This window comes from Pleurodeles waltl, chromosome 11 (assembly GCF_031143425.1).
Source record: "Pleurodeles waltl isolate 20211129_DDA chromosome 11, aPleWal1.hap1.20221129, whole genome shotgun sequence".
Taxonomy (NCBI): domain Eukaryota; kingdom Metazoa; phylum Chordata; class Amphibia; order Caudata; family Salamandridae; genus Pleurodeles; species Pleurodeles waltl.
The window spans coordinates 743,969,206-743,995,582 of record NC_090450.1 but is presented as its reverse complement, the minus strand read 5'-3'; the positions used below and the strand labels follow the sequence as shown (position 1 = coordinate 743,995,582).

Sequence of the window (26,377 nt, the reverse complement as noted above, 5' to 3'; positions counted from 1 at the left end):
TAACGCCATATTTACACTCCCATGCAAAAATGGTGCAAGGGAGGGAGGAGGGGTCAAAAAATGGGGCAAAGCTTGCTTTGCCCCATTTTTTAAGACCTGGGTCAGGGCAGGCGTTAGGGGACCTGTGGGCCTATTTCCATGGTGGAACACCATGGAATAAGCCCAGAGGTGCCCTCCCTAGGCCCCAGGGACACCACCACCCACACTAGAGGGACTGCGAGGATGGGGGACCCCATCCCAGGTAAGTACAGGTAAGTGCATTTTATTTTTGAAAGTGCCATAGGGGGCCCTGAAATGGACCCCCATACATGGCATAGGGTTCAATGGCAATGCCCAGGGTACCCCTGTCCTCTGTGCTGGCCATTGGGGTGGTGGGCATGACTCCTGCCTTTGCTAAGGCAGGAGTCATGTGGCATGGTAGGTTTAGCACCATAAAATTACGCTAATCTGGTTAGTCATTTTTTTTTTACTCTAACCTGCCTAAAGCCATTTTTTGGTGCTAAACCCTCTTCTTCTATACTGCCAGCCCCACCCGATTAAAGTCATTTTTTTAAACTCTAGCCTACCCTTTGCACCGGCTTGCACCATTCCATAAATATGGTGCCCGGCTGGTGCACAGAAATGGTGCAAGCCGGTGCTAAACTTTTTGGTGCAAAACTGAGTTAGTGCAGTTTTGCAGCAAAAAATAAGGGCCAATATTTTGTAAGTTTGTGCCACTTTTGCGTCAAAAAATGACATAAATGCGGTGCAAAAAAAGTATAAATCAGGGCCTTGGTGCTAGATAGGTCTAGCACCAAAGTATAAATATGGAGTTAGATTTGCACCGAATTAGAGTAAAAAAAATGACACTTATTCGGTGCAAACAGAGTATAAATATGCCGCAGAGTATAAATATGCCCCTAAATATGGCGTTAAGGCCATAGAGTAATTTTTTGCACGGGAACGCCTACCTTGCATCTCATTAAGGCAAGGTAGGTCTCCACTTTCAAAAAATGACTTTAACTCCATAAATTTGGTGCCAGAGGGGTCTAGCACCAAAGTATAAATATGGAGTTAGTTTTGCACCGAATTAGAGTAAAAAAAAATGACACTTATTCGGTGCAAACAGAGTATAAATATGCCCCTAATAGTTTAGTTGCTGTTGACAAGAAGTGGAGCAAAACAATCTAGATTCATTCTGTCAAGTCATGAAGCTGCTTGCTAGTTTTGATAATAGATTGTGTCATGTGAAGGTTCAGTTCAGCAAAGCCTTGGACACCCAGTAGTGGTATCTGTGCTTCTCCGAATATCTCCTTCATGACTGATGATGCTATGATATCATCCTCCAATGATTTGCCATTGGTTGACTGTGGAAGGCTTGCCATGTCTTCCACAGAATCGACTTGGAAGACAGATCATTGGGTGTGCTGTGTGTTGGGATAGTCATTGGGATAATAGTGGAGGTTGTTCAATAAATGTGTTGTCAAATGTTTCTATCTTTCCATTAACAAAGTTATTGATGATGTAGCACTTCAACTTGGAGTAGGCAAATGGGGGTGGGAAGATCTTTTGTAGGGTTTGTAAGGTGCTTGATGATTTTCGAGGAATACCTTGCATCTTTTGACCTCAGCGTTACATTCTTTTACTAGGCAGACTTGGCATCACTGAAGCCAGCAGATTGTACAAAGTTATTTTCAAGGAAGCCAGGAAATCCTCCAACTGTCTTTATCTACAATTTCTTTTGCTGGTGTCTAATAATACATTTGCTGTTGATGAACTCCTGTATGTGCCAAATGGTTTGGTTTTTCCAGGTTGTGGACCTCTGCTGTCACTTGGAGAATGCCACTGAAGTTGAGGCTGCCAGAACAAAACTGACAAAAAATGCTCACTGTCCGTATCAGCTTTGTTTGACCAGAGGACAGTGACAGGGGACGAGCTTGAAAATGTTGAACATTGGAACATCGGTTCCTGCTCAGGTGTGCATGAAAAAGATGAGAAGCATCTCCTCACCCAGACTAGTTCAACTGTTGAAGTTTTAAATGTTGTGATGTTGGGGGCTGCAAATATAAAAACAAGAATGTTAGGGTTGTACAACCTTATACCATATAGTTGATGAAGTGGCACTATACAACTAATACCAGCAAACTGCATAAGTCTATCTGCTCCTCATGGTGGAAAATTCCAGGTTGTCATAGTTCACTGTAAGGTATGTCCAATTGGTAATGGGCAGTATCTTATATTTGTGTTACTATAGACCCCTGAGTGCTCTTTTATCACCAGTCACTTATAAAGCAGCCTGGTACTTCTAGTTGTATATGCAGCAGTCATGTGTGCAGAATCTGAGTCCTCCTTCTCAGAATGTTTGGCACATGCATGTAACCACCTTACAAAAATTGTGGCATGAAGGCAAAAGTAGCACTAGAATTACACAAGACCTAGACAGGATTATAGGATTAATTTTAGGTGATGGTAGACTATCCAAATCTAAATTATTTTTATTACGCCTAAAACAGCTAAAACGTGGTGGTTTCTACCATCTCTATTTCTTATGGGTATCAATGAGATAGGTCTTTCTCCTTTACTTGAAGATACCCAGATCATTCAATATATCAATATTTAGTGACACTTTGTTCCAAAACTTGGCCCCCTCCTTGTAGTGATTTCCTGTACAGTGAACAATTATTCAAGTGTTATTCTCAATCAGCTTGACACCAATTTAAGAGTCTTTTAGAAGCATACTGCTTAAATCTCCCTAACCACTGCATTGGCCTATCATTATACAGGGATCAAAAAATTAATGAGAGCATGATGTGTAATCCTAGCTCAAAGAAGCAACCAATGCAGGTTTAAATCGTAGTGAAAGTCAGCCCTTGCCACCACCTTCACAGCATAGTACTAAATGTTCTACAGCCAACTTCTAATATTTTGTGGTTCCCCCTATAGACAAGCTATTTCAGAAATCAAGCCAGTGAATCACAATTGCTTTTAAATTGATCATGATCCTCCAAGTATGGGTGGGGTTTCGAAAAAATCCTGATATAAAATCCACATTTAAGTGTCCGCTGGGATCCCTCTTCATCCAAGGTCAGGTATTCATTGAACCTAAAACCCATGGCCATGACTGTCCCGGACAGAGTAACGATCTTGTTAAAACCTAAAACTGTTTTACAAAATGCTTCCCAAGATCTTACCAACATTAATTCTGTTTCACTTCTATTCAATTAAGCTTTATTAGATGTCTTCCGCTCTTGCAAGTTTTGTTGTCTATTCCATTATCTTCTGCTGTATTTCTTTTGATTGGCAAACCAGGTTGATACCATCTGCATACCCACAAATATTCACTCCTTTGGCTTCCATCAGGTCTTGAAAATGAAATTTGCAGACAATTGAGACTCTTATGGAATGCTCTAAGCGGATCTGTGCCTAAGCTGTGGAACTTGTTATCTGTATCCATGAAACTAACATAACACGTTCAGACATTTCAAGCACTCCCTGAAATTGTTCTTTCTTGGGAAACCCTTCTACTCTTTCAGTGTTACTTGGGAAACTCTAACTGTGGAGTCTATTCCTGAAAAGCTATTTTATCAGTCATCCACTAATCTTATTGGGTTGTTTTCAAAGATGCTTAATGTGGAACAGTTCCATCCCTGGGCTGGGGATTGTCGTCCATCGAAGAGGAACAAGCATAAACTTTGGCACATGTCTTCTCGTGCTGAATCTTATTTCAAACCCTCCCTCTTTGTAACTCCTCGAGTAGATTATCTAGTATTGTTTCAAAATAACACTCAAACTTTATCATTTATTAGATCTGCAATTGCCTGAAATTTTGGTTTAGGATCGGTCCGCAAAGTATGTGCAAATGTTGTTGTCTAACTTCACAAGCACTGTTTCTTATTGTATGTGAAATTACCTCAAAAACCCTTGGTGTATTTTAACCAATACAAAATATCTAAATGAACTGTTTGGTATTTGCAATTAACTTGTGCTTAATACCCCTGATGAGGCAATGAAGTGCTTTATGGAGGACAGCTTGCTCCTCCAGAGAGCAAGCTAGTAGTTATTCCAGTGGTTATTAGTTATTGTGATTTCTCTTGTGCTCTCAGGAAACTGTTCCATGCATTTCCTCCAGTTTTCCGAGTTAGGTGGGATCATTAGTGTGAGGTCATGCTAATGGAAGTAGGGGTGAGTAGACAAACTAGAGGGTAGCAGAAATAGTTAATTGTTAGATTGCAAGGAATGTTGGGCATAAATAGAACTTGTGATTCCTGATGAGAGGTGTTGTCTATTTGCAGAAATACTGCAGACAATGTGGCACAAAGGTATGGGCTGCTCAGAGGCAATAAGGCCTACAGACGATGGTGAGTAGGGAGAGGATCACTTGGAATAAAGGAAGAAGAGGGAACAATCAATGGATAGAGTTCAACATCATTTTTCATTCAAGGTTTTAGGAATATAGTAATGGGGAGGAGGCTTGATGGTTGCTACTTGTTGCCATGTCTTTGGTTCTTTGGCTGTTGGTGCTGAAACAGACATAAATGTATCTCAGATGAAGTTCTGTAAATCTCATGAATTGCACTAAGGTGCAATTCTGAGGAAGATCTGTTCATTTGAGGAAGCTCGGTTTCATAAACTGAGCTAAACCAGACAGTCTACAGGCTGAAACCCGGGCAACTTTCTCCAAGCTGTCCAGTAAGATGCTAAACTCTGGTATCAGGTAGAGCGGATAGATTCAGCAGTACCGATGGTGAAGCTGAGCTCCAGGCAGCTGCCCACAATGACTGCTCTGCCTGTCTCAGGCACTCTGCTCAGTCCTCGGCCAGACTATGGGTCTGATTTATGCTTTGTTAGCGCCGCCTTTGCGTACGCTCGAATGTCTCAGCAAGAGTACTGGAGAGGTCCTTCCTGAAACCTGCCCTGTGTATATGTGTGTCTAAGGTGAACGCCTCCATTTATCTACAAACACTGTGTTTAAAAACAAGCTTGCCAGTTCTGTCCCTGAACGCAACGTTATTTTTGTTTCCCCTAAAAATCTACGCCAGAGATAATAAGAGTTTTAATTTATTCTCATGCGAGACACAGTTTTGTTCCCAAACTCCAGCCCGAGACCCTGCAGAGTGCTGATGAATAGATGATTTCTCAGGTATTTATAGAATGTGTCATGCTGTGTCCTTTTATCTGGAGTCCAGTGAGGCATTCCTTAATCTTGTCACGGTGATCTGCTGTCATTTTCACGGTAATCTGCTATCATTTTAACTATTCAGTCCAAATCTTTTTTGTTTTTTTGTTTTTACTTTCGCGGTGCATTTTCGTAAGACGAGTAATTGGCTGCAGGCTGGTTGGTGTGGTGCAATATTGTACAAGACGAGCGCGAGGTATGAAAAATCTCGCCGTACACGATAATTAGGCTGCAGTAGCTGGGGAGAGGCTTCTCCTTTGTTTGAACTTTGACCTCACCTCACGACTGACCCTTGAACCCTGCGTCTTCTTAATATCTCTGTAACCACCGGTCAAGGATGGGTCATTGGGAAGTCTGTTTAATTAGATATGTGTCTTCTGGACTGCAGCAGATACCGGTGATCTTTTGGTACAAGAGCCCTTTATTTCAGAACAAAAGTTTGTATTTGTCAACAAACGCAGAAGTGCTCTTTCTAATGCTCTGGCCAATGAGCCCCGTTCTTTGAGCTAGATCAGATTAACCTGTCGCTGATCGATCTGGTTTCTCCGTCAGAGGCCATTTAATCTTCTCGTGAGTGATTGCACTTTTTATAGCCCACCCTACGGACCTCGCTGCCCCCAGGGAGATCTGGTCGAAAGGCCGAATTCTGAACTGTGGAAACGAGTGCCTTGGTGTTTTAATCCCGGCTTTGCCACTTGACTACTTTCTGTGATCCTTGGCTGTTAATCATTTGATCTCCTACTGCCTCTGTTGCCTTTCCGAAAAAAAAAAATTGCGAATTTACAATCATGCAAAATACGTTAGCACTAAATGGCGCTATGTAATAATAAACTGCGCATTTATTTCTACACGGTGTCTGTTCCACAGGCATAGAGAGGACCACTGCCCGGAGCTCTGGAGGGCGTAGGGGCAGCCCAGGACGGAGGGGCTGGTTTTGGGCAGGTTGCGGCTCCTCGCTCCTGTCACATGGCTCTGTAATGGGATCCCTCGCCTCCTGTTCCTATTCTTCGTCCTCGGCCCAGGACACACACAGACCCGCACAGCCCGCGAGCCCAGCTGCAGCTGCACGGAGGATGCTGTAGGGAGGTCCCTCTGCCCGCCTTCTCCGCCCTCACACCGCTGCCTCCTCCCTCCATGTCCCCGGCTCTGTGTGTACAACAGTAAGAGGAGCTGTGAGGGGACGGTCCGGGCAGCCCTAGCTGCTCAAACAGCGGGAGCCCAGGAGAGCTGTCCCGGGCAGAGCAAGGAAGGAGCACTAGGCGTAGGAAACGGAGGGGCCACTGACACAAGGGCCTGAGGGGAGCCTTCGTCCGGAGAAGACTTGGTGCTGCTGACACCTGAAGGCTGAGCGGCTGCAAACTGCCGCTTGACCGGACTAGGGGGCTGCGGACACCCCCTAGAGAGGACTAGTGGTTGCTCACACCAACCTAGAATGGGAGTGGGGGTGGCCTGCTGGCACGTGGGACTGAAGAGTTTCAAACATCTTTGAGTGCAACGGACCGAATCTGCAGGCACAGGGAAGTGGGGGCTGTTGACAGGGCAGAAGTCTGAAAGGTGCTTCCACCTGGAACTGAGGGCTCCTTTCACCTCCACCAAAGGGCCAACTGAGTGGCTGCCGGCCCCTGGGACTGAGGGTTGATGCTCAGGAGAGGACCGAGGAAACCCTGAGGTACATGCGTCAGAGGGCAACAAACACACACCTGTGTCTCTAGGCTACGAAGTGCCCTCACCATACCCCGAGGAGTTGGCACAGGACTGTTGACACCTGGGTTGGAGGGCTGGAGACACCTGGGACTACAGTGCTAGGGCTCCATTAGAGGAGCAAGAGACTTCTGACACCTTGGACCGAGGGTTTCCCGGCACCTGTGACTGGACGCCCCGCGCACGGAAGGACTGTTGACAGCCCAGCCCCAGGCTGTTCCATCCCTGGGGCAGGACTGAGGGATATTCTGAGTTCAAGGTCTGGGGACCCCCTATGACCCAGAGAAGACCGGGGTGCTGCTGTCACCCGGAGGAGGGCCTGTTCTTCATTGACGGACTCCACATAGCCCAGAATAGAAAGCCTGCTGTCACCTGTGGAGAGCCGAGAGACCGCTGTCGCCCGGGGCATGGAGTGTCAGATAGGTCTCCTGCCAGTCGTGCTCTCTGCCCTGGCAGCACTGGCCGGCTGCCTGAATCTCTTCCAGTCAGGTGAGTGTGCGAAGAGGCATGCGCCTTCTACCTCAAGGGGTGTGCGAGGGCATGGAGGGTGAGACGACTAAAAAAATATACTGAGAGCGCCAGGAGGTGAAGGCGACTTCATATACACCTCCTTGAATGCAACTAGCGCGACGAGACTGCATTGCGTTCTTTAATTCAGCATATTGCATATATGGTACGGCAGGGCACGGTACGGTTCTTATAGCACTTATGACCAGTTGTGAGCCTCTGACGCATGTGTATTTGTTTTCATGCACAGTATATACCCCTTGTTAAAGCGCCACGTGCCGCCCAGGCCACTTCAGAGCACTTCTTGCAGAAGAGGTGGCAGTGAAAGCAAGGCGCGGTGAGAGGTAGACACTGTGAGGCGCAATAGACGAGAAGGGCGCAGATCGATGGTTATGGTCTGGGAGAGCTGATACACTACACAATACAGAAATGCGACGAGCAGCTGGACCATACCATACCACCCTTACGCCACACCAACATGGGCGTAGCAAAGCCCCCTGCAGCCCCTGCCGTGTGGGGTCCCGAGCTCCAGCCCCCCCCCCCCCCTCCTCCCCCCTCAGAACAGTACTCTGGCCTGAGAGCTCCTGCGTGAGTCCGGAGGGTGCCCCCTCCATGTACTGTGCGGGGGGGGGGGGGCTCAAATTTCGTTACACCACTGCACACCACCACAACATATCAAAGCAAGACATCAGAACAAGACCTTATAACAAAACATACTAACACGATAACATGAAAACATAGCATTATATTATAACAACGCTGCAAACTACCAATTTCACACACGAGTATCGTCCTATGTGAAAGAGCCAATAACCAGTACGATTAAACGCTATAACATACCATAAAACATTCTCGCACAACTTTATACACCACAGCAAAACCCAGTCTCACCGTGCCACAACACATCATCCCTTAACAATATAACAAACGTCTTATTCATATCATCTCATTAAAACAATATACCATCACAGCACAGTAACATATCATCGTGTTTTAACATACGATAGCATGATATAAATTACAATAATGAGATATGACATGGCATACCTTACTAATATATACCATAACATAAAGAACAAGAACGCCATCTCAGCACTCAACCACAACAAATTATAAGTTCATACTAGAATCTCGTAAGAAGAAATATCATAACAACATAACAAATACTAACATGCATACATGACAGGTATTTCTATAATGTGACCCTAGCTGGAAAGCTGCTGGGCGCTGTTCAAGTGAGTACAGAAGAGGCACACTTGTCGGTGAATACCGGGGTTTGGTGGCTCTTCAGGTGATGCTGAGATGGAGGGAGGGGCGAAGCGCTCCTTGACGACATTTCTCTTCTGAGGAGGCGGGCCAAGCTTTATTGGTATTGTTGTGTATATAGTGCTTACTACTACGAATGTGGCGTGTATAGTATAGCTTTAGAGGCTTGTCTGGTTGTTTTTTTTCTTGTTTGCATCTCTAGACATTATAACAATATGACATCACAGCATTTCATGACGTCACCGCACAGAACAGTAGACCCCACACCATACTATGACACAATACGGTATAACCTCATGCTTTGGTTCTTGGATGTTAATTCATCCGAATGGCAGAGCGCAGCCCAAGTGACGTCACACACCACAGGGTTGATCCCTTGCTCCTTAAAGGGGCCAACCGGCGAAGGACGTTACATACGGTCGCAAACCCAAGAAGACGTCATAAAATAAAGCAGCATTCTGGAATGCCGGTTGCTGGCGATTTGTAAAGATACAGGACCATGCAAAGAGAACTTTGGGGGGCCTTTCTAGGAGCTTCCAGTTTGATTCTGAGGAGCTAGAAAAAGGGTATGGAGTGTTATGGAGTAGAAACTACAAAATATAATGATAGCTTCCTTTACTTGACATTTCCTTGGGCTTTCTTACTCCTGCAGGGTAACATAACTAACATAATACTATGTTTTCATCACGCGCTCTGTTAAGGACTTTACTATTTTGCTGCTTGTCATGTGTGCAGCGGAGGCGTCATACTGAACTTTTTTCTTTGCTGAAGAGAGACGGGTCCAAGCTTGTCTTTGACATTTTCTGGGCAGAATGAACTGAGAAGGAACGAAGGAAAAGTTTGTATTGGGAGAAGGGAACTGTGTTCTGGTCTCGCGTTGTTTGACCCGGCACTTAAACCCTTGGACTTTTTCACACTTGTTGCTTCCTGCTCGGTGTGTGGCCGCCGCGGTGCAATGTGTGGTCGCAGTCCCCCGTCCCTGACTGAGGATGCGTCTCCCGAGGTGGGCAGCAGGCCGGTAAGGGGTGGCTCTGGAAGGCACGCTCAGCTTTACCGCCCCCCCCCCCCCCCCCCCCCCAACTTTCCAGTAAATCCAGCGCTCACTGTGCGCAAGGGACCCATATGTGAACTCGGGCGATGCTCACGTTACACGCAGCCGAGCGGAAACCCAAGCAGAAAGAGACGAAAGAAGGCAAGCCTAGCTTAGGCTTGATTGCTGAGAAAGGGAAAAAAAAGAACGTACGTTTTCTTTTGTGGTTGCGGTGAAAAAGAAAACCAGTTTTGCTAGTTGCTGAAAAGCGCGCCGGCCCCAACTGTGAAAGGAAGAGAAGCGTGGCTTGCCGTCCAGCACCTGGTGTGACGGGGGCGCGTTTGGAGGCCTGTCAGCTGTTGCACTGGAGGGACACCGGGTCCGGAGGGCCCTAGGTAGATTATAAAACAGGCAGAATCCTCCGAGACACAGTTGGTAAATCGCCAGTCGTATGTCAGACATGAGTCCAGGGGCACTGGAATCATTGGACCAAGTTATGCGGCAGTCCTGACTAAATTATGCGGCAAGAAAAGGCAAATTCAGCAGTGTAACATGGCAGAGTCTGTGATAGTATCACTTCATGATTTGTTATTTATTATAATTCTTAACACTGTTTGGGCATAGATTTGACCTCATTAGTAGGACCAATGTAGTCATATGCAGTGGAAAGGTGACCAGTCAACCTTTGCAAAAGGGCCTTCCACTGCACAGCACCACATGTTGCACAGTTTTTAGCAATTGTTGATCCGTTTGAGATAGAAACCTTTATTTTAAGACTTCAGATTATACAGTAGATGATTGATAATATGCTTATTCCACAGAAGTCCAACGTAGGTACAGCAGGGCCGATTTAGGCTACATTTACAAGATAACGATTAATTTTGTAAACACGTCATAGTTCGATTAAATATGTGTAAATGTGTCTTATCATACGCCCATGAAAATGTGGTATAGATCGGGGCTTCCCACCCTACGATGCAAGCAGTACATTACTCTTAAATGGTGTTACCAACTAACATTAATGGGGAAATTAAACGTATATTTTCAGTCCCTTCTAAAAAAGAAAACACTTGATTCTTAACAGCTTTCAGTGCGTGTGACAGACCATTCCAGGTTTTTGCACCTAGCGCTGAAAAGATTATGCTAATTACAGGTACAATTATGTATTTTTTTGTTTTTTTTCGCCTAAAGTCGGCTTTCAGAGGACTGCTGCTTGGCCATATTTAAGTTTGTAGACCAGAGGTGCTCTTTTGACCACAAGCTGTCTTTGTTTTTGTGACCAACGCAGCATTGTCGACGTAGGCCTGATAATCAAATACTAAGGAACATCTGCATAATACTTGACAATAAATTTTGAATTTTCCGCAAACTGTTTGCTAATTCCTTGTGTATACCAGATAAAGACCACCGAAGCTGTCCTGTGATTGCTCTTGTTACTGTCGCCCTTTAGGTTTCTGCTCAAAGAGGGTGCAGCATTTCAATCAGTTTTAAGTACAAGTTGTTAGGTTTATACAATATATCTTTACAGTCCCACAGCTACTGTAGGACATAAAACATTCTTAAGGTCTGCACCGTGGGTAATGGAAATCGCTTTACATCATAGAGTGCAAACTTTTTCTATTCCGCCAAGTGCCAGGTAGTGCTTAAGGTGTAAGAGAAAAAAAAAAGTGCCTGGGTCCAAAGATTTGCTAAGAAGCCCGCAGCCGGTACTATGAATATTGGGGTGTAAAATACCAATGTTGCGTAGTCTTGATTCCACCGCTTGTCTCTTTCATCCACCACCTGACTCCTTGTCCCTTTATCTCACGCCTGCAAGTTCTTTTTATCTCTACCTTACCCAGTGTTTTTCTTTCTCTTCCACGACCTTCCTCTTTTGTTTTTCTCTAACTTGCCCCCCCGTGAAAGTCTAATGAGGAAAAATAACTGCTTGTCCCCAAAAATGAGTTCTAGCGGGCCCCACCTGCAACCACCGGCTCAGATTAAGCACGAGAGGCAGGCTGCCCAAGTTTAGGGTCCCATGAGTATAGACTCGATCTTTCCCCAATTTATGGCCAGTCAGTTATCCATATATAGAGATCTTTGTGTCTTTTTGGTAGTCAGTAGCCAGAAATTTGCACATAACCTGCTAGTGTATGGAAGCCTATTGATACTAAAAGCCCATGCAATAACTTCAGCTAAATGTTTTAAATGATGGGGAAGCAGGCGAGGGATTGGCATTTGATATCCAATCTGTGGTTTCGCAAATTGCTAGACAGATTTGTGAGACTTAGGGAATCAAACTATTTAAAAGGTTCTGATATTTCCTCGACCTTCATTACTCACTCAGTATTGAGTTATAAAGTGTTGCACGCAGTGGTGATTTTCCACATCACCCAAAGTGACGCCACATTTCAGTGAAAGGCACCATGTGTTGGGGCGTTGATGACATGGTTCCTACAGACCAACACTGAGTAACTGCAAATATAGGGCCAACGTCTGAATGACATTTGTTGTGCTAAGACTATCAGGATCCCAGGGGCATGTGTGGGGTTTTAAGAACCGCTTAGGTGGACCTGATTTCACTCTATTGCTCTTCACCCCTTCTACCTCTAGAGATTCATTGTATATTAGCACTCCACCGCATCACCTTTCTCTCCTCACTTTCATGGTCCTTTTATTACGCTTTTGGTGCTGGAATAAGAATGTCAATGGATTATTTAATGTTGCTACATTTTTTTGCAGGTCCTCTTTTTGGTCATATGATTGAAATACACTTGTTTGGCAGTGTACCAGTCTTCTATTATCATTGTTTTGATTTAAATCATAAACATTTATGGTTATAGACAGTGCTTACTTTGTGCAGGTGGCTGCAGGTTTGGAGCACCGCTACTCAGTTTTGGGTATTGGAACTTATTTTTCATCATCAGACTTTGACACAGAGCAGAGCCAACCATGCGGTTGCACAGGGCCCGCAGTCTAGAGGAGCCCGAAAATGTCTCAGAAATGTTTTTGACAGTTCCTGTCACAGTAGCCTCTTAGGAACAATCCTTCTGAAAGTTAAACATTATTAAGAATTACTTGTGCTCTTCAATGGCCCAGGACCAGCCGACTGTCTTGGCACTGATAGTTGAACATGACGTTGTATGAACTGTCGACCTCAGTGAATTAATGAAAGAATTTACAGGACAGAAAGCAAGGAAATTTCAATTTTTGAGAAGAAGTAGCAATATATATTGTTCTATTACAGGTGCACTTGTATAGTTACAGTTTGCTTATTAACAATCTACTAAAATAAAATGATTAGCAATGAAAAACAATTTGACTTGTATCAGGAGGGGCCCGTACCGTATACTCTGCACAGGGCCCGAAATATCCTAAGGCTGGCACTGTCCAGAGCAATAAAGAGCAGAGGAGAAAAGGGAGAAAGAAGGAGGAAGGAAAAGATAGGAAAATAGTGAGAAAGCTGAGATGACAAGCAACTGAGGTGGTGGAAGAAAGTAGCATTAGATGGAAGCAAAAAGTTTGTTTGGTATTTAGTAACCTCACCATTTTTTTGACTACAGTCACACTCCTAAGAAATACTTTGGGTTCCTGCACTTATTTTTTATCTTAAAAAAAATAAAATAATAAGCACTGGTTATTGAAGATGAATAACTTGCATACATTTTCCTGGCTGTGTGTCAGGGTGTTGGCCTGACATTATCTCTCACAAATTGTTTTCGAGTATGTTATTCTAATTGGTTCCATTAAAGCAAAGCAAGACTATAAAACCCAGAATGCATTAGGTGATCACCAAAATGTTCAGGACTGGAAACTGTGCCTGTAGTGACTTGGAAGGAGGTGGGCATCCTACTGACCCGATCTGAGACCGTCACCATCCACAGAGCAAGAGACCGATATAGGGAAGTCCAATGGTCATTGCTCAGTTACTTCCCCATATGTAAGCATCAGGGAGGTGAAGGCATTTGCAGTAGTGCACAGTTTAGTCTGGCCTAAGGGTTGTTTTCATGAGATGCCAGTGTTAACCTCATACACACTGTTTTCATTTCAGTATACATTTTGCATCCGATAAATGTGACACCAAAAACTATTTTTTAACAAAAGTTGCAGTACTCTGGGGTTTTTTGAGAGGTGGGGAGGGACTCTGCATTCGCCCAGTCTAAACCCGGATTACCGTCCTCCAGGCCCTGTTTTCCTTTTAAATATGCCCTCACTTGATCAGCTGCAGTTTTTTGCTACAAAATAAGATTTGAAAGTGGTGGATCTAGGGGGTCAAAACGTGTTTTCCTTCAAAGTGTTTCGGTAGGTTGGTTACTAACGATTGTTCACTGACAATCTTTGAAGATATCAGAGCTCTACTTTGTTGCTTGCATAACATCCACTATACACTTTAGGGGCGCCATTTTGATACTGAGGCACTAACTTGCTCCTGTTTTTGAAATGTATGCCTTCTTTTGAAATGTCACTCTGGATGATGTGGTTTCAGTCAGTGAATATGGAGTTCGTTCTGTCTGTTCATCGAAAGCAGGTCACTTGCACCCACACCTCTGACATGTGGCTGACTCGTCCCCAGCCCTTTGTCCTATAAGACGCGTCTGGCCTGTCTACCCGGCAACCACTGCTCCAGCCCCCCTAGTTTATCGTGAGTGGTGCAGGCCAGTCCTCTGCTTGCGCCAGGCTCGTGCGGACCAGTCCCCGCTCCGTTTCCACCAGACTCCAAAAGGCCAGCCCGCGGATGCACCAGACTCGAATGGGTTCAGTGTTTCTCACGTTGTATACTTGTCTCTGTGGAAATAAAAGGAGATTCTGCTCAAAGTAGGACAGACTTCTAGGGCCAGAAGCCAGGGAAAAGACCCATTTTTTTGTAAAAACAATTTCGGATCAATGTACCGCCGTCTCATTTGAGAAGGGAAGTATCGTGTTTCAACCGCCTTGAGCCAGGGAGAGGCGATACACGCCTCTTGGAAAGGAGAAGGCGTCTGCTGAGAAGCAGAGCACACTCAGTCATGTTGACATACATCATGAGCAGATCACACACGCGTACACGGTGCCCAGAGTTCAGAGAAAACACATGTATACACACAGTGTGTGCAAGAACACACGCGTGCGCGCTGCACAGAAAGCAGAGACCCTATTCATATACAGCATGCACATGAGACACAATTGCATGCTGTATAGAATGCATGGAAGTGCATTCACATACAGTAGGCATAGACCACAAAAGTGTATCAGTCCATAGAGTGCCATAAGTATACGTGCCCATTTATAGTACACACAGAGAACATATGTATACAGGGTACATGAAGAGTAGAGAATGCATACAGTCAGCACAGAAAGCATAAGTCACAGTATACACAGAAGTCAGAGTGCACACGTTTACGTACAGGATTTGTAGGGCCCACGTACATGGCACACAGAATGCAAAGAACACACGTGCCTGCATACAGTGTGCACAGACTGCCTACTGAATTCAGATGCAAAGAATACATTCCTATTTAAATAGAATATCATCTGTACACAGAACTTTAAATGGAACTTATAGTGCAAAGAACACGTTTACATATTATATGCAAAGTGCGCACACAAGTGTACCTGGTGCATAAAGATGAAATTGCTGTGCACTGTGCCCAGAGATTGAACAAACACGTTATTACATACAGTGCATGCACACAGTACACATAAGTGCACAGAACACATGTTCTACAACATGCACATACAAACGCTAGAGGGAAAAACTATGACCAGGTTTGCCCTGTAGAAAATCCAAGTACCATACCAGAACACACTATTGTTCAACGAACATTGGGCAAAGTGAATAATTGTATTCACTTACTGTACCTCAGCACATATAAGGGGCGATGGTTCATGTCCTTAGAGTGCAGAAACACACCTTTACATTCAGTGTGCAAGAACACACGTGCATACATTGTACATTGGGTGCTACATCACAAACACCATCCAGGATGATCAGACATTGCGGAAACAGAACGCATTTCACCTCAGCATACATCTCAACATCACGCCACCAGAGCACCCCATACCCGTTCACATCACCTCACCATACCACTCCACACTATAGAGAAAAACAGAGCTGGGAGGCTGAAATATAGTACCAAGTAATGTTCCCCAAGGTTGCACGTTGGTTCCCATACTACTCACAGGTCATATCTGAATGTTATCCAAGACGCAAGGTGTCCATCCTACTAGGAAAAGACAACTAGATTATTGGTAATATATATTTTAATGATAAATAATAAGTCAGAAGGATCCAGAGATAGTATTACATTTAGTCAGGGAGCCTGGGGCAGGGATCCTCTGTTTCAATGACTGCAGGGCCTGAGATACAGAGGATAGACAGTGATTGGGACAAGCAACACCAGAGACAACGAGTCTTCAGGACATGGAAGAGACCAAGGCTCCAATCAGGGAGGCTGCAAACATGCTGACAGCACGAACAGAGGGTCGTAAGAGTTGGAACACACCAGACAAGAAACTAATGAGTAAAAAACACTACAGGCACAACATAGACCAAGACATGCACTTGTGTATGACCAAAGATCTTACAGTTGAAAAAGCGGCCCATTAAAGCCAGTGAATAATCTGACAGTGACACAGAACACTACCAGTCAAATGGGTCTTATGGTCGTCCGTAATACTCAGCCTCCCACCTTCCTATGGAACAATTCTGTGAAAAACCTGTGGCAAAATTCACGTACCCACTGGGTAGATGGAAGGTTGTAAGATACACTCCTTACCCGCGTCTTGCCCCTCTCACAGAATACCGCAGTAGGGAAATCCCTCACTCTACAAACCACATCACCCAGACTTACTTGGGTCAGTATAAGTTGGAAGACCCACTCCTTCCCATGTGGAGACAGTCTATTGTGAAACAAAAATGCACACCTCAATCTGCCTCAAAAAGATAAAGTGCCAGGAGGTCAAAGATGTAGCAAACTGCACCATGCAGAAACCATATAAAATAATGTCACATCATACAACATAACATCATAACATAAGAAAGTCTGAGCAGACCATACCTGTATTTACATACAGTATATGCAGAAAACACAAATCTATGCTGTATATGCTGTGCAGTAAACTAGCTTATATATGTGCATAGAATTCACACGGAACGTACGTATACATATGTGCTGAAAAGACACGGTGCAACAGAGAGTATCTGCAGAAAACACCCAAGTTCCAATACAGTATAAAAAGAACAAACGTGAGGGTGTGTAAATACAGTGTATAAACAGCACTGATTATGTGCAGATTACGCTAACTTTTATCTATAGTATATATGAACAACCAACATAATACAGCATGCGGGGTACTAATGAATGTACATTTGACGATGAATGTATGTTTATGATCAAATTTACATTGTTATGCCTACCAGGATTTCACAAAGAGATTTTGGCAGGTGTAAATGCATTTACAAGTGCAGACATATCTGCCACGAGTGTGGGGAAATCCCGCGCAACCCAACACAGAGGTGGGAAGTGAGAATTCCGAGGTACGATTTATCTTACAAGTTCGGGGACGCCCACAAATTTAAGAGCATTCCTAAACTCCACTACCTCTCATTTCCAAGCCGCAAAAGGTCTCAAGTTTACTCTAGCCCCAACTCCCAGGTTGTGGAGGGGCATGGATCAGCTCCAGTGCTTGAAATGGAAAAATCGAAGTGCAGGTACTCTGTACCAGAGCACCTGCTTATTTCTGAGAAGTGCCGGTACTCTCCAATTAAAAGTATTACGTTTTTCTTGAGAAGTGCAGGTACTCTCCCTCTAAATATAAAAAAGTGGCGGTACTGCGTACCGGACAGTACCCGCCCATTTAAAGCACTGATCACCCCAAGATTTGCTTTGTGTAGAGGATAAGGGCAGTGGCATAACTAAACTTAAGGGGGTCCTCCGGCAAACTACCTATTGGGGCCCCCTCTTCCTAGATCCTGTAGGGGCCTGCCACCCCTACGCCACTGGATTAGGACAGCATTTGTAGAATACAGGTGTGCTGAAAGCAAATGTTCATAACCCCTTCGCTGGCAGGCCTTTTCCCCCTCCTGTGCCGAGCCTTTTTTTGGCTATTTGGGGCAGTTCGCACTTAGGCCCTCATAACGTTTTGTTCACATAAGCTACCCACGCCAAAGTGTTTCCTACAGAAAATAACAGCTGAAATAAAAAAATATTGAAATTGAGGTGAAAAAAACAGCAATTTTTGTTGATGTTTTATTCTGTAACTTTTCCCTGCAATGTCAGATTTTTTTACAGCAATATACCGTTACGTCAGCTGGACTCTTCTGGTTGCGGGGATATATGGGGCTTGTAGGTTTATCAAGAACTCTAGGTACCCAGAGCCAATAAATGAGCTGCACCTTGCAAATGGGTTTTTATTCTATACCGGGTATACAGCAATTCATTTGCTGAAATATAAAAAGTGAAAAATAGGTATCAAAAAAACCTTTGTATTTCCAAAATGGCCACAAGATAAGGTGTTGAGAAGCAGTGGTTATTTGCACATCTCTGAATTCCAGGGTGCCTATACTAGCATGTGAATTACAGGGCATTTCTCAAATAAACGTCTTTTTTACACACTGCCTTACATTTGGAAGGAAAAAATGTAGAGAAAGACAAGGGGCAATAACACTTGTTTTGCTATTCTGTGTTCTTCCAAGTCTCCTGATAAAAATGGTACCTCACTTGTGTGGGTAGGCCTAGCGCCCACGAAAGGAAATGGCCCAAAACACAACGTGGACACTTAATATTTTTTCACAGAAAACAGGTGTTTTTTACAAAGTGCCTAGCTGTGGATTTTGGCCTCTAGCTCAGCTGGCCCCAGGGGGGGCAGAAATGGCCTAAAATAAATTCCCCCCCCCTAGCCCCCCTGGGGAGTGACCCTTGCCTACGGGGTCGCTCCCCTTGCGTGACATTGGCGAGAAAAAAAATCCCCGTGCCTAGTTGTTTCTGCCCCCCTTGGGAGCAGATTGACCTAAAATCCGCCGATCTACCCCCAAGGGGGGCAGAAATGGTCTAAATACAATTTGTCCCCCAGGGGAGCAACCATTGCCTGATGGGCCTCAGGCAGCGATGAGGTGCGGTCAGCTTTGAGGTTGTTTTGTTGATTTTTATCTTTGTCTTAATAGCTCCAACTTGTACTGTCAGCTATGCCTTCTTCTGAGATATACTTCTGCCTTCTTCCTTCCAGTTCTCCACCTCTTAACTGTTCTCTGTCTCCATCTTACTAGCTCCTCCTGCTCTCTCTTCTTGCTCTGCTCAACTCTCCCTACTTTCTACACGCCTGATTCATTAAGGTAAATTTGGTTGTAAACAGAAGTTTAAATTTTATTTACACCTACCAAGAATTCAGAAAATTCCTGGCGGGTGTGAATGCATTTTTGAGTGCAGACATATCCACTATAAGTATGCCGAAGTCAGCAGTTGTTGTGGGTGTTTCAGGCTATGGTTTATCTTCGAAGTTTGGAAACAGGGGCGTAGCTTGGTCAGTAAGATTGGGGGTCAACGCTTTAGATTTCCCGACAATCAGACTGGCAAATAATGTATTTTAACATTACATGACAAGGGGCTTGCAAACTGGTGGAAGTACTAAGTGAGAGAAACACAATATTTTGTAAAATAATGTTTTTTTTTTTTAGGGCTTTCAAAACAGAAATGAGAGTGTGTGTGTTTTTGTCAGTGTGTGTGTGTGGTGTGTGCACATAAATGTCAAGTGAAATCCGACAGACACCTCACGATACCTGACTGGAAGCACCTGTACCCAACTCTTCTTTGGAAAATACATTTATTAGGTGGGTGTAACACCCGAAACCTCCCCATCCTCCGATGCCACCCCCCTTTTGTGAACATTAATGAACCTGCGCTCTAGGGGCCAGAGTAACTCCTCTTCCAGGATGGGAACCAAGCACCAACACATTTGATGGGAGTGTAGCTGAAGAGTTTTTTTCATGGAGAAATATATTTTCGCTCTGGAGAGAAAATACAGAGTGCAATTCACAAAAGCATTCATGAGTGCACGAAGAAGCACTGCAGGAGTACTATTTTACATATTCTTACGCTCCTTTGCATCTTTCTTTTCTCTGTTCTTTTCCTTTGTTTCATTTCTTCTTGCCTCTCTTGCTTCTGTGACTAGTATTATATCCCGCTCTTTCTTCTGTTGTCTCTCGGAGTGAACGCTTTTTCCCTTTCATGCTTCCCTTTCTAGCATTCTAATTCCTTACTCTTTCCTTACTCCCCAATTTCCTTATTTCCTTGCTAGCCATATCTTCCATTTTCTTCCCTATATTCCTCCCCTCTTCCTTCTCTTGCTTCCTTCTTCCCTATTATATTGCTTTAATTTCTTTCTTCTCTCTCATTCTTCTCTCCTGGTAACTCCGTCCAACTCTTACCTCTTTTCCTTATCACTCTTATCTCTCTCTCTTACTTTATCCTCTTTCTTGTTTACTCATTTCTTCACTTGCCCTCTGCTTCCAGTCTTCATTGCTCTTTAGGTTGTTTATACCATTTCTGCTTCATAGTTCCCCTCTTTAGCTACTGTCTCTTTATTCTTCGTAACAATTGCTTTATTTTTTCATTTCTTACTTTCTCTTCTGTTCCTTCCATCTTCGTGTTTTTGTTTCCCCACTCTATTTTTAGTTGTACTTTCTTCTTAAATCTCTTTCTTGCTTTTCCCTATCATTGTTCCCTCTCTTTGGCATCCTCATTCTCTGTCTTTGATCCTTAGGTCCGCTCTTGATTCCTTCTGCTCCTTAAATCTTTCCTCTTCCTTCTGCTTCACTTTTTCCTTTCATTTCCTGCCTGCCCCCTCGACCCCCACCCCTACATGTCTCGGCTATTCTTCACTGTTACTTCATTCATCCACATCTCTCCCTTCTTCCTGCTTCATTCTTTCGCCTTCCACCCACCCACACTAAGTTGCTTACTTCTTCCTTAAATTTATTGCTTCTGTTTCTTCCAGGATGGCACTGTAGCTTCCTCCTTTCCACTTTGAATTAATTCTTCCCTCATTTGAACCTCACGTCTTCTATTCTTCCTTCCCTCTCTTTCTTCTGAACATGGTACTGTTTTCTCCATCGTACTTTCCCATTTCCTTTCTTGCACCCTCTTTCCCCTTATCTACTTCTACCACAATTCCGCTCAGTACCTCATTCCACGCATTCCTCACGCCTCTCTTATTGCTATCGTGCCTCGCTTACGTTCCCCTATCGCCCGGCGAATTATTCAATCAGGTTGTAATATAAAAGCTTTCCTTCCCCACTGACCAACAACAGACAGTTTCTTGCCATCTTCCTCCTTCTGCCCCCTTCTATTTGTGATTCACTTTCCATTGCTTTCTCTAGTCTTCCTTTTTCCTCTGCCACGTTCTTTTTCTTGTAAATATGCAAAAGTTTTCACTTATTAAATGTTCAGAAATTGAGTGAAAATCACCACTTCATCTAGCCTTTAATAAATCGCAAGGCCTCCCATCTCACCCTAGTGGCTGCTGTACAACCTCACATATTCCCGGACAACAGTGCTTAGTTTGTAACAGAATAAGTGCTGGGGCTCAAAGTTTTGCTCAGAAACCTGGCTGGTGCTACCAAATGTTTGGGGTACCGAATACCAAACCTGCATAGTCTTGATTCCATATCATGCCTCTTTCATGGTTGTAAAGCATTATTATGCATACCATTACCAGACATGCCTTTAGCAGGTATGTAATACCATGTGTTGACCTTTGCAACGCATGCCATTACATTGTTGACCTTTATCACAGATTTTTAAATGTGCACACACAGACACATATTAAGAGTTTTTACACTAATACACATCTATCTATCTATCTATCTATCTATCTATCTATCTATCTATCTATCTATCTATCTATCTATCTATTTGTTTTTTTGGGGGCAAGAGTTTCCCCAAACCCAACTATTTATTACTTGTGACCTCCCATTTACCTCTTCCCTCCCTTGCACTCTAAGAGTACATTTACCCCCTCTATGTCTACAACCCTCAAGCCCTAAAATTATCTTTATCTTCCTTTACCTCTACCAACCTGTAAACCCTAAAATGACCCTTGCCTCCCTTTCCCTCTATCAAACCCTAAACCCTAAAATCAACTTTAACTAATTTTACCTCTATGTGTACCATTTTTTAACTAACATAAAAGTTATTTTAAAATAAAACACTCTTACCTGCGTGGGAAAGTACTGCATAGTAAAGGTTAAAAAAAATTACCTACTTGGGCTTACCTATGTGTAAAGACTGTGTGGTAAAGGTTCTCGGTTTCATTCATCAACAGACACTCCCTGATCCTTTTTAGGGTGGAGAATGCAAGTGCATGCACGAGTGCATGCACCTCGCTTGCAAGACTCTGTTGGGTACAGTAAAGGGTTTGGAGCCCGCCTGTCACTTACCATTTGTTGGCTTGCGTGCACTCTTCTTTACATCCTTGTAATCCGTCACTGCTGTCCAAGCATAATTTCAGTTCCTCTGTGTGGAGCAGTGACCAAGCACGGATTGACGTAACTTAATCAATGCCCGCCCGCTGCTCCTGAAGTGATTAAGATACTATTTTGGTCTTTTTAATTTCTAGTATCCTGCAAACAGCAGGCTTGCGACTGGCAAAAATTTGCCCCTGCAGGACAAACTACATTGCAAAGTTTTATTTTGTTTATAGCTAACTTTCTTTTATTTTGGCAAGTCATCTTTTTTCACTTCGCACTCACGTTTTCTTTTGTTTTTGCTAGTAGGCACTGTTCACAAAAGATGACAATTATCTTGTTCTAAATATTGCAAAGCATCATTGTTTCTTTACTATGTGTAATTCCTGAAATGATGATTTAACACAGTCATACAAAACCCCCAAATCCACCCCACTCAAATACGCCCCACTACAGTCCACCCCACAACAATCCACCCCACTCCATTTCAAACCACTCAACCTAATCCAATCTACTCCAACCCACCCCACTCCACTCCTTCCAACCCACCCCAATCTAATCTGCCCCACTCCAGTTTCCCCACTCCAGTTCAAAACAATTTGCACCAATACGAAACAATCTGCCCTACTCCAATCCAAAACAATATGCCCCACTCCCATCTACTGCACTCCAATCTCAAGATCAAGCGACTGCAGTCCAATTTCCAGCCTGCTTTAATGGTCTGTTCTGAAAGCTAGACGATTCTCTGTACATCCACAATCAGATGGTCTTCCTCTGGCTAAGAACAGAGGGGGGAGAATGGGATAGGAGGTTAATGAAAGACAATTGTCCCTTTGTAAAAAGCCTTGCACAGGACCTCCCTCAAACCCTCTTTGGTTGCCCAACATTGTGTTCAGCGCATTAGAAATATTTAGATTCATTGTTTTTTAGAGGGGACGATAAGAACAGCACATAAAGAGACGGTTTCACTTTTTGCAGGCCCAATGGTAAAAGTTTGACATTCGAGTATTCAGAATTTAACACACTTTAGCAGTTCGGTAGGTTGTCTTTAATGGATGTAATGGATGTAATCACTCTGAATTGAACATAATTTATCTTATTACTGTCTGTTCTCTGTGGAGGTACAGGCTGTACTTGTAAATGATGTTTATTAGTTTTAAATAAGTAACGATTTTGAAATAAAAGAAATGGTGCAACTTGAAATACAACGAGGACATGCAAGCTTAAGAGGCTGATTATGGGTATGTGATGTTGAACCTAGCCATATAAATTTGTTGCTGACACAATTATATGACATCAGCATATCAAGTGGTAGGTAACTATATAAGGCATTGCACAGAAATATGAGGCCGTACAAAATTTGAGTATTCCAGAAAAGAGCTGGTAGCGATCAATAAAAAGGTATGTTCACTGAGAAAAACTAGTGTTTCTGAACAAGATGAATCTTTTTGGGGGAGAAAATACGTTTATTGGTTATAGTAAAAAAAACATTTTTTAAACAATACTTCTATTTCTACCGAAATTACAAGCAACTAATACGCGAACATTCACAACACAATAAAATGCTCTGATAATGGGGAGAAAAAAGAAAAGTGCTTTATCGAAAACTGTTTGAGCAGAAAATTACATTATTAATCAAAATGAAATATAAGTATTTGAGGTAAAAAATAAGAGTATCCAATAAAATCGCAAGGCGATGTTTGAGGACAAATTTATCTTGACCAGAGTATTCAGCCTGATATTTCAGCTTTAACCCTTGTGATTTGGGTGGCTTTCACTGCTGATGTAATAGCTACATAATCTTTGTCTTTGAGGGCCTCCTTCTTGCTGCTAGAACATTTATGTTATGACTTTGAAGTTTCGGGCAAATTCAAGACCGCCTCTGAGTAACTACAGAATTCAACATATCTCCCTTGTATGAGGTGACCATCCACACATGCTTCATTCACGAGCCCATTGCTATTTGAAGGAAGGTTTTATGCCCAAACAGTTTGACGGTACATACTGCTATCACTCTGCCACGTCCACACTCAAGACAAAAGCAATGGTTAGAAATTTCTGTGCCACAGCCAAGCATTTGGGACAGCATTATCATGTCGAACAGTTTTGTGCTCTACAGTACATGCACCCTGTCATCACATCAACCTTCAGCGGGTAGAATGTAGTGGAATAAATGGATCAATGGGCCTATGTAGGTTTCCAATTTCCTGCCCACTTGCAATTACATGCAGGCGTTACGTGGATTCCCTTGTTTGTTAAAAGCCCTTTTTAATGTCTTTAGTTTTTTGCCTCCATAGCCTCTGCTGGGAGGCTACTTCATTCATGTTATGTTATGTTACAGCTTATTTATGGAGCACATGTACACCAAAAAGGTTCATGGCGCTGAGGCATAAGGTCAGAATGACATCAAAGTTTTGCCATAGGCCTTCTTGAAAAGGCAGGTTTTAATGTAGTCCTAAAACCTGCATAGGAAGTTGAGGCTCTTATCTGCGGGGGGAAATAATTCCATGTGTTTGAGGCAATCACAGCAAATCAAGTGCCATCCAGTCTCTTCCTGTTGAACTTAGGGACCTCTAAAAAAATTTGGTGGGCTGATCTGAGATTGCGTTTAGGCATGTATTTTCGGACTCTAGAGGCCACAAAAGTTGGACTTTTCCGATCTAGGGTCGAGGGATTTGAAGATAATACACCCAGTTTAAAATATGGTCCTCCATTAATGTCAATTCAGCTGCGGGGGGGAGGGTCTAACCCAGCTAATTGTACTCCATTTTTTATTATACTGATAGGTAACAATTAAACATTATTCACTAGCAGCGTAGTACCAAAAGTAGAGAAAACAAAGATAAAGGAGCACCAACCAACGTCCATAACAATGTGCTGCCACTGTGTTTCTGGCACTGCTTCTGCCACCTCTGAAACCACGGGTCGCAAAGACAGTGCCAGGGGTCGCAAGAGGCAAACCAGGGGTCACAGCTGCGACCCCTGGTGACCCTTAAATGACATCCATGGGTCCTCTGAGCTATTGGAAGCCAGTGTAATTTTGCCATTAGCGGTTTAACAAAGCAGTCTCTGGGCTTGCGCCATGGCAGTCTAGCTGCTTGGTTTTGCACCAACTGCAGTCTCTGACCCAGACTCTGTGGAAGTCTCAGGTAGAGGAAAGTAGCAGAGTAAACCTGGGACATAACAAGAGCAATAATAATCTGAATAATGGCTTCTTTGGTAAAATATTTCCGAATTTTCTTTAATTTCCAGAGGTGAAAAAAACAAGCAGAGGTTACTGTGCCTATCTTAGGGTTCATGGAGAGATCTTTGTCAACCAAAATTCACAGGCTTTTGACCACATTTTTTGGCACAGGAGGAGTGCCCATTTCTGAAGGCCAGAATGAAGGATTCCATTTTTGCAGTATGCTTTTGAGTATCACAATTTCGGTTTTATCCGAGTTAAGCTTCAGCTGATAAAGGTTCATCTAGTTACGTACATATAGCATTGTTCTCTAGAAATACTCTATGGATTCCGTTGTGTCATCAATGTTGAAAAGCAAATACCTATAGTTAGTGCAGTTGTATATTTTTACTCCTTGCCACTGTAGAGTGCGGATCAACAGGCGAATATATATGTTAAATAGATTAGGGGATAAGGAAGAGCCCTGTGGCACTCCACAGTTGAGCCTAACCTTTGGCGAACAAAAAGACACAAGACAAACTGATTGTGATTGTTCTGAGAGAAAATACTTCATCCAGTCTAATGCTGATCTTTGGAAACCTGCAGCTTTGAGACACTCAATGAGGATATCATGATCTACTGTGTCAAAGGCCCCCAATGGACCAAATAAGCCTTGTCTGCTTCTTCCCTCATATCATTGACTACAGATAAAATGATGGTTTCCGTAGTGTGGGCGGGAGGAAAACACGCCTGATCAGAATCTAGGAAGGAGGAATCCTCTAGGAAAGAGCAAAGAGATTGGGCAACATGTGCCTCTAGTATAGTGGCAAAATAAGGCAGTAGGAAATGGGATGGTAATTGTTTAAAACCAAATGATCTTCTCCAGTTTTTTTAAGAGTGGAATTGCTGTTGCCTCCTTAAAGGAGTAGGGAACAATGCCCTGGCTTAAGTATTGATTAAGCAAGGAGATAACAGGGTCAGGTATGATGGAGAAGATGATTTTTTGGATCCTGGGGGGCAGATATCTTCAGAGGACCCAGATTTTTGATCATCAGCTTCGAGAGGCTGTCGTCGGTTATGGCAGGAAAGGCTGTGTGTTTAGTGGGGTTTATCTCATCTGGGGAGAAAGCACAAGTT

General features: G+C 43.5%; 1 protein-coding gene across 1 annotated transcript in view; it reads left to right on the top strand.

The window, feature by feature from the left end:
• The first annotated feature begins 6,267 nt into the window (after positions 1 to 6,267).
• Positions 6,268 to 26,377, top strand: part of KREMEN1 (kringle containing transmembrane protein 1) — a 289,192-nt gene continuing 269,082 nt past the window's right edge. The window contains exon 1 of the mRNA XM_069214466.1: positions 6,268 to 7,345. Within this exon, the coding sequence (XP_069070567.1) occupies positions 7,264 to 7,345 (82 nt within the window). The 5' untranslated portion in view covers positions 6,268 to 7,263. The remainder of the gene's footprint in view (positions 7,346 to 26,377) is intronic.